The sequence below is a fragment of the Phyllobates terribilis genome, unplaced genomic scaffold (assembly GCF_046119375.1).
Source record: "Phyllobates terribilis strain yellow unplaced genomic scaffold, ASM4611937v1 Scaffold_13__5_contigs__length_258822181, whole genome shotgun sequence".
NCBI lineage: Eukaryota > Metazoa > Chordata > Amphibia > Anura > Dendrobatidae > Phyllobates > Phyllobates terribilis.
In genome coordinates, this window is record NW_027362773.1 from 41,949,092 (window position 1) to 41,962,261 (window position 13,170).

At 44.2% G+C, this 13,170-nt stretch overlaps 1 protein-coding gene across 1 annotated transcript in view; it reads left to right on the forward strand.

Moving 5' to 3' along the window:
* BBOX1 (gamma-butyrobetaine hydroxylase 1) overlaps nucleotides 1–13,170 on the forward strand; it is a 267,776-nt gene that overhangs the window by 223,894 nt on the left and 30,712 nt on the right. The window contains exon 6 of the mRNA XM_073659436.1: nucleotides 2,407–2,603. Within this exon, the coding sequence (XP_073515537.1) occupies nucleotides 2,407–2,603 (197 nt within the window). The remainder of the gene's footprint in view (nucleotides 1–2,406; nucleotides 2,604–13,170) is intronic.

Here is a 13,170-nt window from a genome sequence, read left to right on the forward strand (position 1 = left end):
CTTCAGCTCTGCTACATCGAGATGACAGGCTGGACCGCAGCAGAACGCTGCCATCCAGCCTGTCATCCCGCAGACACTGAGAAACGCAGGCTTGCTTGCGCTCCACAGTGTCTCTCTGTGAGGGCATCCAGATGAGCCGAGTTAATGTCCAATGAACTCGGCTCACCTCATGCACGTCACTGACAGCGTGGGAAAATTCTCCTGCACTCAGCGCTTCAGCGTGGGAGAATTCTCACACTGAAGCGCTGAGTGCAGGAGAATTCTCCCACGCTGTCAGTGACGTGCAGGAGGTGAGCTGAGTTCATTGGACATGAGCTCACCTTATGCACGTCACTGACAGCGTGGGAAAATTCTCCTGCACTCAGCGCTTCAGCGTGGGAGAATTCTCACGCTGAAGCGCTGAGTGCAGGAGAATTCTCCCACGCTGTCAGTGACGTGCAGGAGGTGAGCTGAGTTCATTGGACATGAGCTCACCTTATGCACGTCACTGACAGCGTGGGAGAATTCTCCTGCACTCACCGCTTCAGCGTGAGAATTTTCCCACGCTGTCAGTGACGTGCATGAGGTGAGCCGAGTTCATTGGACATGAACTCGGCTCATCTGGATGTCGTCACAGAGAGACGCTGAGCAGCGCAAGCAAGCCTGCGCTTCTCAGTGTCTGCGGGATGACAGGCTGGATGGCAGCGTTCTGCTGCGGTCCAGCCTGTCATCTCGATGTAGCAGAGTTGAAGCTGTCGTGGGAACCATGGAAAGGTAAGGATGAGGTTGCTTTATTATTTTTCTTTTATTGCAGGAGATCCTTGGCTTCAGCTGGAATGGGCGTGATGGTAAGTATGGTTTAATTTAGAACAATAAAGGATTGTGTCTTTATTTCAATTAAAGGACTTTATTCTGGGTGTTTGTGTTTTTTTTAACTTTGACTATGGGGTTAGTAATGGGGGTGTCTTATAGACGCCTCTCCATTACTAACCTGGGCTTGATGTCAGCTGGCATTATAAGCTGACATTAACCCCAACCCTATTACCCCCTGCCACCGCTACAGGGCAGCGTGGAAGAGCAAGGCTAAGTGCCAGAATTGGCGCATCCTATGAATGCGCCATTTCTGGGGCGGCTGACGGCTGGTGTTTCTAGCCTGGGAGGGGGCCAATATTCATGGCTCCCTTCCTGGGCTATTAATATCAGCCCCCAGCTGTCTGCCTAGCCTTTGCTAGCTATTAAATTAGGGGGGACCCCACGTCATTTTTTTTGGGGGGTCCCCCATTTTAATAGCTAGTAAAGGCTATGTATTCAGCTGGGGGCTGATATTAGTAGCCTGGGAAGCTCCGTGGGTATTACCCCCTTCCCAGGCTTCAAACATCTGCCCCAGCCGTCTGCTTAACCTCCGCTAGAGCCTAAAATTAAGGGGAACCCCACGCCAATTTTTTTAATAATAAATCCTTTATTTTAATACTAAATGACAAGTACAGTAACCAACACTATCACTGTACTTCGTATATATGTGGCTGACATGTTTCTATCTATCTAATCTATGTGTGAAGCTCTATTCTGTCTGTTATAAATTGTCGGGTACCGCTGCTGAATTGCCGGCCGGCTTTTTTAAAGAGACGGTGCATGAAAACACTATTATTTTTTTTGATAAATCCTTTACGCTAAATGACAAGTACAGTAAGCAGCACTTTCACTGTACTTCGTATATATGTGGCTGACATGTTTATATCTATCTAATCTATGTGTGATGCTCTATTCTTTCTGTTCTAAATTGTCGGGTACAGGTGTATGCCGCTGCTGAATTGCCGGCTTTTCATGTTTCACTGTTGGCACTGTTCCCATCGATTTGGGCAATCACTGTAATGCCACAACCACCATGGCTGTGGCATTACAGTGAGTGGCAGACAATCCCTGCATGATTGGTGCTCTAAATAGTGCCAGACATGCAGGACACACTTTTGGTGCACGAACAGTTATCGAACATAACCTCGAACAGCCGAATTTTTTGCAAATCGTTCGGGTTCGTCGAACAACTCGAACACCGCCCAAAACAGCTCGAATTTGAGATTGGCGAACAGTTCTAGTCGAACACCGCTCATCTTTAGTGCTGAGGTTTCTATTTTAAAGAACTTTTAACTTGATCTAATAAACTCTCATTTTATCCAGTCGGTTGTGCCGGAAACTACCTTCGTTTTTCTACCTGCCTGTTAGTTCTTAGGCCCATAGTAAAAATTAAAGTGTCCCTTTAAGTATAGTTTAAAAAAAGTGACAGATTTCCACAGTGGACACTATAAACTTTTAGCAATGAGATGGAAAACCACTTGAAAAGGTAAAATATTGGAACATCCCCCTACATAATGTAATGCATCTGCTTGTGTGTATAACACTTGATTTCTTTGTGTGATTTTCACCCATCAGGTACAATTTCTTCACTGTTTAAAACAAGCTGAAACTGGAGGTGAGAGTGAAGTGGTAGACGGGTTCCACGTGTGCGACAAACTGAGAAAGCAGAACCCAGAAGCAGTCGACATCCTCACATCCACACAGGTCGACTTCACAGACACTGGGGTTGATTATTGTGATTTCTCCCTCCAGTCCAAACAACGGATTATAGAGTAAGAGCTTCTAAATGTACTTATTCTGGGGAATGTGTGCAACTAGAGCTTCAAGGAGATAATTAGAAAGGAAAAGACTGCCCCCTTGTGGTATAAACTACCACAAAAGGATTTGCATAGCAGATAGTTTTTTTTCTTTCACTTGTAGTGATACTAGATTTCCGCTCTTATTTTAGTTTTGCTTCTCCAGAGTATAAAATATTTTTTTGTTGTTTTAAAACGCGCAACATGGCGATCTGGGCCTTTTTATGTAGTGTTAATTTTATGGTCTTTACCAAAGGGGTGTGGCTCAGAGAAATAATACAGGATAGCCTAAAAACATGACCCCACAGAATCTTATGAGCGACACACTCTGGTCTTCTTGACCTGGTGACAGGTTCTCTTTAAGGGAGGGAGTCAATGAATATGGCATCACTACATTTTGTGCTACCAGAAGGGGGCACTACAGCAACCTTAGAGCTGTTATTTTGGGTAAATACAGATATACACCGAGGTGACAAAGTTACAGAAAGCTTAATGAGATGAGATTTGAAAATACTATATTAGGTTTCCAGAGAAGATATAAGCAGGTTGAATGTGAAACTAGGGACTTGGGATATGAAAAGCAGCTGCTGTTAAAGGGGCTCTTCGATATGAACAATCCTTATTTGTTAGAAGTGCATTCATATGACGTTGATGGGGATCTCCAGTGTATGATGGTACCTGTGGGAAAATCAGACACTAAGGCTATGTTCCCACAATGAGCTGTTGGTGAGCCTTAATTAGGTCACTTGTGTTTTTTCATTGCTTTATTGCATTTTTATCATGATTTTGACTCTGTTTTTTGTCTCTTTTTGGTATGTCATGTTTTAAATAAAGCTGCTTTGTTTTTGATACTTCCTGGTATTTGGCATTGACAAAACTTTATTCACATACTTAGGTGTGGATTACATGCATTTACAGTGGTGGCCAAAAGTATTGACACCCCTGCAATTCTGTCAGATAATACTCAGTTTCTTCCTGAAAATGATTGCAATCACAAATTCTTTGGTATTATTATCTTCATTTAATTTGTCTTCAATGAAAAAACACAAAAAGAATTGTCCTAAAGCCAAATTAGATATAATTCCACACCAAACCTAAAAAAGGGGGTGGACAAAAGTATTGGCACTGTTTGAAAAATCATGTGATGCTTCTCTAATTGGTGTAATTAACAGCACCTGTAACTTACCTGTGGCACCTAACAGGTGTTGGCAATAACTGAATCACACTTGCAGCCAGTTAACATGGATTAAAGTTGACTCAACCTCTGTCCTGTGTCCTTGTCTGTACCACATTGAGCATGGAGAAAAGAAAGAAGACCAAAGAACTGTCTGAGGACTTGATAAACCAAATTGTGAGGAAGCATGAGCAATCTCAAGGCTACAAGTTCATCTCCAAAGACCTGAATGTTCCTGTGTCTTCCGTGCGCAGTGTCATCAAGAAGTTTAAAGCCCATGGCACTGTGGCTAACCTCCCTAGATGTGGACGGAAAAGAAAAATTGACGAGAGATTTCAACGCAAGATTGTGCGGATGGTGGAAAAAGAACCTCGACTAACATCCAAACAAGTTCAAGCTGCCCTGCAGTCCGAGGGTACAACAGTGTCAACCCGTACTATCCGTCAGCGTCTGAATGAAAAGGGACTGTATGGTAAGCGACCCAGGAAGACCCCACTTCTTACCCCGAGACATAAAAAAGCCAGGCTGGAGTTTGCCAAAACTTACCTGAGAAAGCCTAAAACGTTTTGGAAGAATGTTCTCTGGTCAGATGAGACAAAATAGAGCTTTTTGGGAAAAAGCATCAACATAGAGTGTACAGGGAAATAAAAAGAGGCATTCAAAGAAAAGAACACGGTCCCTACAGTTAAACATGGAGGAGGTTCCCTGATGTTTTGGGGTTGCTTTGCTGCCTCTGGCACTGGACTGCTTGACCGTGTGCATGGCATTATGAAGTCTGAAGACTACCAACAAATTTAGCAGCATAATGCAGGGCCCAGTGTGAGAAAGCTGGGTCTCCCTCAGAGGTCATGGCTCTTCCAGCAGGGCAATGACCCAAAACACACTTCCAAAAGCACTATAAAATGGTTTGAGAGAAAGCACTGGAGACTTCTAAGGTGGCCAGCAATGAGTCCAGACCTGAATCCCATAGAACACCTGTGGAGAGATCTCAAAATGGCAGTTTGGAGAAGGCACCCTTCAAATATCAGGGACCTGGAGCAGTTTGCCAAAGAAGAATGGTCTACAATTCCAGCAGAGCATTGTAAAAAACTCATTGATGGTTACCGGAAGCGGTTGTTCGCAGTTATTTTGGCTAAAGGTTGTGCAACCAAGTATTAGGCTGAGGGTGCCAATACTATTGTCTGGCCCATTTTTGGAGTTTTCTGTGAAATGATCAATGATTTGATTTTTGCTTCATTCTGTGTTTTTTCCTTGCAAGCAAATTAAATGAAGATAATAATACCAAAGAATTTGTGATTGCAATCATTTTCAGGAAGAAACTGAGTATTATATGACAGAATTGCAGGGGTGCCAATACTTTTGGCCACCACTGTATGCGTTTCCGTCAAAGAAATAAACTAAAAATGTATGTGCGTATTTTACTTGCAGATTTTCTGCATCTAATGTAAGTCTATGGGGAAAATCCGTACAGAAAACTCAACATACTCATAAGAGAAATTGACATGTTGCGGATTTGAAACATACACCACAGATCAGTTTACTCAGAGTTAAAAAAAAAGCACAGTGGGACGGAGTTTTCCATAAATCCCATCCACTTTGCTGGAACTGTAAGATGCTGTTTTTTGACTCAGCAAAAATATGCAGCATCAAAAACTCACCAAAAGCTCATTGTGAGAACGTAGCCAAGGACCCGATTAATCAAGTTTTATTACACCTTTGAAATGTCACAAAATTTTTGCATAAGGATAAGTGCCCACGATGCAGAAATGCTCCGGATTTTTCCTGAGCGTTTCTGCATCTCCCTGGCAGAAAAAACGCATGCGGATTGTACATTCGTTTTTCCTGCCAGAGACATGCGGATGTGAAGCGTTTTGATCATGCGATTTCTCATGCGGGTTGTCAAGCGCTTTCCAAGCGATTTTAGCATCACTTGGAAAGTGGTTGACAACTTGGTCACACTATATAAATCCATGCAACCGGCATGGATTTTATATAGTGTGACCAAGTTAGTTAAAAAAAAGAATAAAAATGGTAAAAAATAAAAACATATACTCACCTTCCGATGGCCCCCGGTCTCCTTATCCGATGCGTCCGGTCTTCCCGGTGTGTCACGGTTGTGTAAAAGGACCTTCCATGACATCATTTAGTCATGTGACAGGTCACGCGTCAGCCGACGTCAGCGGTCGCGTGACCTGTCACATGACTAAATGACGTAATGGCTGGTCCTTTTAGACCATCGCGAGCTGCCGGGAAGCCAGGATGCATTATTATGGAGGTCGGGGGCCATCAGAAGGTGAGTATAATGTATATTTTTTATTTTAATTCTTTTTTTCTTAGGTACTATGGTACCCGGGTCTGGAGGAGAGTCTCCTCTTCTCCAGACCCGGGTACCACCCGCACATTGAATTGCTTAATATCCGCATGTGCACATGTAGTCATGTGGATATTAAGCGATCCAATGCAAGTTAATGGCGGCGAAAACGCCGTGATTACGCAAAATAATTGGTAGTGCAGCGGATTTTTCCACAGCGGAAATTCCACAGCATGTGTACAACACATGAGGATTATGATTGGGGAACATTGCAAACCTTCTACCAAGCATTTTTAAGCGTTTCTGCAGCAGAATTGAAGCTGCGGAAACGCTTAAAAAACGCATAGTGGGCACACAGCCTAACTCGAGATTGCGCACAAATGTTATGACTATTGGTGTTTTTACACAAGTCTTGGCTAGTTCTGCTAAAGTGGGTGGAGTTAGGGTGGGGACAGGGAATTGAGAGGCCCACCCAAAAAATTGTTTAAAATTTTAGGCCACTTTAGTGGGGAAAATTACACCAGAAATATATGCCAATTCCTGTATGGAGTAAGCTTTCTGTCGGATGCGCATAACAGCTGTAAGATGCTCCTTCATTAAGAGGTGCATGCTCCTTCTTGAATTAGGCACGTCTTACTCCAGCAGTGCTTTCATTAAGACTGGTGCGTACAATGCCAATCTTAATGAATCGTGCCCTAAGTGTTAAATTTCCCTGTATTACTGTGTGACATGCAGAAGTAGTGATGTTGCTTCAAAAGCATCCAGCAACTGTTACGAATAACACAAGCACAGAAAACAGGAAGTGTTGTGCTTCAGAAGCATCCAGCAACTAGAGGGGTTAACACAGTCAGAGGAGACAGGGAGTGTTTTAGCAGAGCCCCAGGGGGATTGCGGGGAACTTGTTATTGTAGTCTGGCTGGAGCTGAAGAGAAAGGTGGTGTGTTATCTGGATCTGACAGAAGGCAACTGAACAGGATTCAGATCAGGAGAGAAACTAAACACAGGAGAGATAAATTCCCTGAACTAACAGTGCAGAGTATTATCAGGCAGGAAGATAAGGACTGGAAGGAATTGTGTCACAGGGATCATCTCCCTCTTCAAACCCTTCCTCCCTCCATCTTCATGCAGGATAAAGAATGCTGTGTACTATTGTGTTCTTGTGAAGGAAAAGCCCGTGGTTGTGTATGCATAGAAGTGTGCTGCTAAGAGATCTAATCTATGCTGAATTATGCTACTGAAGAGACTGTAATACTGTGCCTTGTGAAGAAACTACTGTATTGTTGCTGGAAACGGTTGCTCAAGAAACTCAGACTGTACTGTAATGAAGATTGTTGCTGTAATATCCCTGAATTGCACTGGCCGTGCTTCAGATTAAATTCTACTGTTAAACTATTGAAAAATACTTGTCAGATGCGTGTAACATTAGTGGCCCGTACGGGGAATCCTGAGCAGGAATTAGCGTGTAGAGGGAGAAGAGGAAAAGTGTCTGGAAAAAAACAGCAGTATAGCACCTCAATTCAACTCTGCTACACAAGTTAAAGGGGACCAGCCCTAAAGAAAACTCACTAGCAGCAATTGATGTGGAAATACAAATAGACAGAATTAGTGAGCTGCTTCTTTAGTTAACCTGTGAGGAATTGAGAACAGTAGCAGAACATATAAACATGTCAGAAGAATAGATTTCTAAAGCACACAACCGCAGGCAACTGTTCGCTGCTATTAATGGAAAAATGGATGAGCTGGGGGAGAAAGAAGCTAAAGATGTCATGGGGACGTTCCTCCAGGAGCTAACACAGTTTCTAACCAGTTTGAAGTTGAATTTGGAGGATGGAGGGGCGGCACCAACTACCAAAAGCGGGAATCTATGTCCACAGATAGAACTACAGGAATTGAAAGAACAATTCAAAGCCCTACCAGCCCCGCAGAAATCTACCAAAAATTCTGAACGAGTGACAGACTCAGACAGAACCTTTACCCTGCTCGGGTTAGATCACCATAAGTAAAGAATTCAAGATCCTGGGACAGATTGGAGAGTATGAACAGAAAGAGAAACTGTCTTTTATGAACTTGCTGCACCAGATCGATGCAGGCTTACAGAAAGGCTACCAGAGAGATGAGATCGTCAAGGGGATGGTAAAGGCGATCAGCCCAGGAGTGAACCTCCGTAGTATGCTAGAAATGAAGAGTCAATTGACCTTGCAACAGCTGAAGATGATTTTAAAAGGGCACTATAAAGAAGAGAGTACTTCAGAATTGTTCCACCGACTCATTAACCTCTCACAGAAAAATAATGAATCACCCCAAAGTTTCTTGTTCAGAGCAATTGAACTGAAGGATAGACTGTTGTTTGCATCCAGAGATGTAGAAGCTTAGGAGAAGTTTGATGCTGGACTAGTCCAGAAGAAGTTCTTGAGATCTTTGGGAATGAGGTTAATCAGCAAAGACATCAAGTTGCAGCTGAAACAGTACCTAGAAGATCCTGTCTTTCTGGGCGAAGTCCTAAGTGAAAAAATGAATGAGGCAGCTAGTTTGGAGTCAGAGAGTGAACAGAAGTTAAAAAAAGGCTCTGCTCCTAAAATCACCAAAATGAGTCAGCTGAATTTGGAGACCCCCAGTGGCCAGTCTGAAGATCATCATGGAGACCCTCCAGTGCCACCTCCGAGAGGTAACCTTAAATCACCAACAAAAGAGAGGACCGCCAGCGCTGACTGGGAGGAAGTAATAGGAGAACTGAGAGCAGAGTTCATTGAGGTGAAAAAGTTGATTCGTTCCAGACCAGAACCTGTATCTCTTAGACCCAGGAGTGGGTTCCAAAACAGAAGATACCCGGCTTGTGAAGCATGCCGTTCATCAAATCAGAGCATGGTGTGTGTCCACTGTCTAAGATGTGGTGAGGAAGGACATTATGCCAAGGAATGCCAATGGGCAACGTCGTTTGGGTTAAAAGACAGGAGTATGCCAGTGCGGGGCGTCTGGCAAATGCGACACGGAGGAGGCCCCAGAAGCAAATCCAAATCTCACCAAACCCCAGAACGGCGCATGAGGTAAGTAAAACGGCTGCGTCATTACTATCCCCAAGTGTGTTCTCGTCTACAACAGCTGCAAGAGAGACAGGGGCATCAGTTACTTAATGCCCAGTGCGGAGGTCAAACGATGTACTCCTGGTGGGATTCCTCGGTCATTAAAGATAGCCTCTTCAGCCTAATCGGTGAAAGGTGCTTTATACAGTGCCAGCTAGATGGACTCCTGGTAAAAGCACTATGGGACCCAGGAGCCCTAGCGTTACTTTTAAATGAAGAATGGAGAAGGCGCTACCTGCCACATATCTGCATTTGGTCGCTAAAAGAACTCTTAGGACCAGTGGAACTCCACTGCAAAGCCGTCAACCAGACCGAAATCCCTTTCATAGGCCAGTTGGAAGTGACTTTGCAACTGAGGGCCACAAAGAACAGCAACACCATTGAGCTTTTGGTACCTTTTCTCATGACCAGTGATCAGACCGTGGCAGAAGATCCTATCCTGGGTTATAATGTAATCAGTAAGGTCATCACGAAACACAAGTCAGGGACACTGGTGGTGGATTCAATTGCCACAACACTTGCCATACCCAATGCCGTGGCGGTAAATGTGATTCATAGAGTAAAGAAAGCACAGAATACAATGGACCTAAAAGAAGTCAAGGTAGGCTGGTGCCCAACCATCATCCCTGCAAACCAAATGGTGGGGGTGCGGTGTGGAGTCCGGGTAGAACCGAGAAGAAAAGTCCAGAAAAGACTGTTCATGCCAAAAGACTCCTCAGAACTTCCGGAAGGCCTAGTTCAAGGTGAGACTGTGCTTACGATTCCTACTGGTGGGTTTGCTCAAGTGACAATACCGGTGATGAATACTACGAAACACAAAATTAGACTGGATCCAAAGACTGTGTTAGGTCACATTGAAACCGTTAAAACGGTATATCCAGCCAGTGTGAGACCCGCCCAGGGGTCTATCGTGAATTCAGTCTCCCCACCAAGGAACAGGAGTCCCCCAGAGGAGGAAATTGCACGACCCTCCTCAGGGTCGTGGGATCCCCCAGTATCCCTGGACCACTTGTGTGCTGAAGATATAGCGATAGCAAAACAGATGCTGAGAGAAGAGTGTCATGTATTCTCTAAATATGACTCTGATATAGTCTGTATCCCGTCATTGCAATTGAAAATCAATTTGAAAGACACGACCCCAGTAACCAGAAGTTACATGTCTGTGCCGAAATCATTACACCGTGAAGTGAAAGAGTATTTACAAGATCTAATCAACAGAGGTTGGGTCCAAAAGTCAAAGTTGTCTTATTCCTCTCCTATTGTTTGTGTTAGGAAGAAGGACAGTACATTGAGACTCTGCTGTTATTACTGGGAACTAAACCGAAAGTCAGTACCGGATCGGCACCCGATACCAAAGATTCAAGATATGCTGGATAGCCTATCAGGAAGTACCTGGTTCTCTGTCCTCGATCAGGGTAAAGCATACCATCAAGGGTTTGTTGAAGAGACCAGCAGACCCTTGACAGCATTCATCGCACTGTGGGGTTATATGAGAGGATCCGCATACCATTTGGGCTCAGTTCAGCTCCAGTTGAATTTCAGAGGAGCATGGAGACCTGTTTGTAAGGATTGAGGAACGATATCTGCCAGCTGTACTTGGATGACAATGGGGTACACAGAAAAACTTTCCTGGAGCACGTTAAGACCATATTACAGTGGTATCATCAACACGGAGTTAAGTTGACCCCAAAGTAGTGTGAACTGTTTAAAAGGCAAGTGCGATTTCTAGGGAAAATTGTGTCCGGGGAAGGATATACCATGGACCCAGCAGAAATTGATCCGGTACTGTCCTTAAAAGACAAGCGGCCCTCTACTGTCGGGGAGTTGAGGCAGATCTTAGGATTCCTCTCCTATTATCTTACTTACGTTCGGAACTTCTCCAAGATTGCTGCCCCACTATACCTCCTCTTTGGGGGGATGACAGAGGCAGCAACACCCACGGAGAGAAAGAAGAACGCGGGTAGGACCGGGCTTAAAAGAAAAAACGCCATTTCATCCCAACAACCCATTCTCTGGACAGCAGACCACCAGGAGGTATTGGAAGAACTAGTTGACTACCTGGTAAAACCACCCATCTTGGGATATCCTTATTTCAGTTTACCATTTGTTCTTCATTGCGATGCTTCTCAAGTTGGACTGGGAGCTGCCCTGTATCAGCATCAAGATGGAAAATTGAGAGTCATCGGTTACTGTTCTAGAACGTTGACAGATGAGAAGAATTACCATCTACATTCCATAAAATTGGAGTTCCTGGCATTGAAATGGGTTATCTCTGAACGATTAAGAGATTATCCCTACTACAGCAAAGAGTTTGAGGTATACACTGACAGCAACCCTTTGACCTAAGTCCTCACTAGAGCTAAACTGAACGCAACGGGTCAGAGATGGGTCGCTGAACTAGCTGACTTCAATTTCAGCATCAAGTACAGGCCAGGAAAATGCAATGCGGATGCTGACGGATTGTCGAGAATGCCACTAGAGCCTGAGGAGTTCATGCAAGAATGCTCAGAGGAAGTCAGTCTGGAAGCAATTGAGAGCACTACCCAAGTTGTGCAAGCTTATCAAGAGGAAGACACACCATTGTGGTGTCCGTTGACGGTGGAAACCACCATAAAAGCGAGAGAACAAGATCACTCCCTGTCCATTCAACAACTACTAAAAGGAAAAATCCATAGAGCGCAACGGGAAGATCAGATAATTGGTAGAATACTACTTTATGTGGACCAAAATCGGTTTCCAACTAAACGGGAGAGAGATAATGAGTCACCAGCAGTATCTGTTTTAGTTAAAGAATGGACGAAGCTCTACCTCAGTGAACACGGTATCCTGTATCGTAAAGGAGGACAAAACCGGCAGTTGATACTACCCAGAGTATTCCGTAGGTTGGTCTTCAAAGAACTCCATGAAAACATGGGACACCTAGGAATGGAAAGGACAAACAACTTGATCAGTGAACGTTTCTTCTAGCCGTACATGCAGAGAGATATTGAGAGGTACGTGACCAGCGAATGTTGGTGTCGGAAATATAAACGTCCCAACACATGAACCCAGGCACCTATGGGCAACTTCTAAACTACGTATCCGTTTGAGATGGTCTCAATAGACTTTCTACATCTCGAGACGTGCAAGGGTGGTTATGAGTACATATTGGTGGTGATGGACCATTTTACTCGATTTGCCCAAGCATATACCACCACCAATAAAGCTGGTCGAACAGCGGCAGAGAAGATCTTCAATGATTTTGCTTTGATGTTTGGGTTCCCTATGAGGTTACACCACGACCAAGGAAGAGAATTTGAGAACCAGCTCTTTGCCAAGCTAGGAAAGTACTGTAGAATTCAGAGATCCCACACAATGCCCTATCACACAGAAGGTAATGGACAAGTGGAACGTTTTAACCTGACATTATTGTTGCGCACTTTAACAGCTGACGAGAAGAAAGACTGGAAGAGTTCTTTGTCAAAAGTGGTACATGCCTATAACTGTTCAAAGAGCGATGCAACGCGTTACTAACCCTTCTTCCTATTGTATGGTTGTATGGATGATTGCCAAGACTGCCAATTGACATCATGTTCGATACTCCGGTGTCAGAGACTTACAGAACGTATCCGAAGTATGTTCGGAAATGGAAGGAACAGATGGCAGAGGCATACAACATAGCGTCCAAAGTGGTTACGTAAGGACAAAGCAAAAGTAAGGAGTACTATGATCGAAAATGTTATGGAGCAGAATTAGCACTGGGAAGCCGGGTGCTAGTCAAGAACGTACGTGAGAAAGGTGGTCCAGGAAAACAAGGTGTATGTGGTCGTAAAGAGGAAAGCTGATGACAGTCCAGTGTATGAAATCCGATTGAAAAGAGGGGACAAGAAAACCGTAATAGTCCATCGGAGTTTATTACTACCCTATCACTGGAGAGACCGATCGACACTCAGGAGAAGCAGAATTACCAGACCGTGTGGAACCAGGCGATTCTGGAGA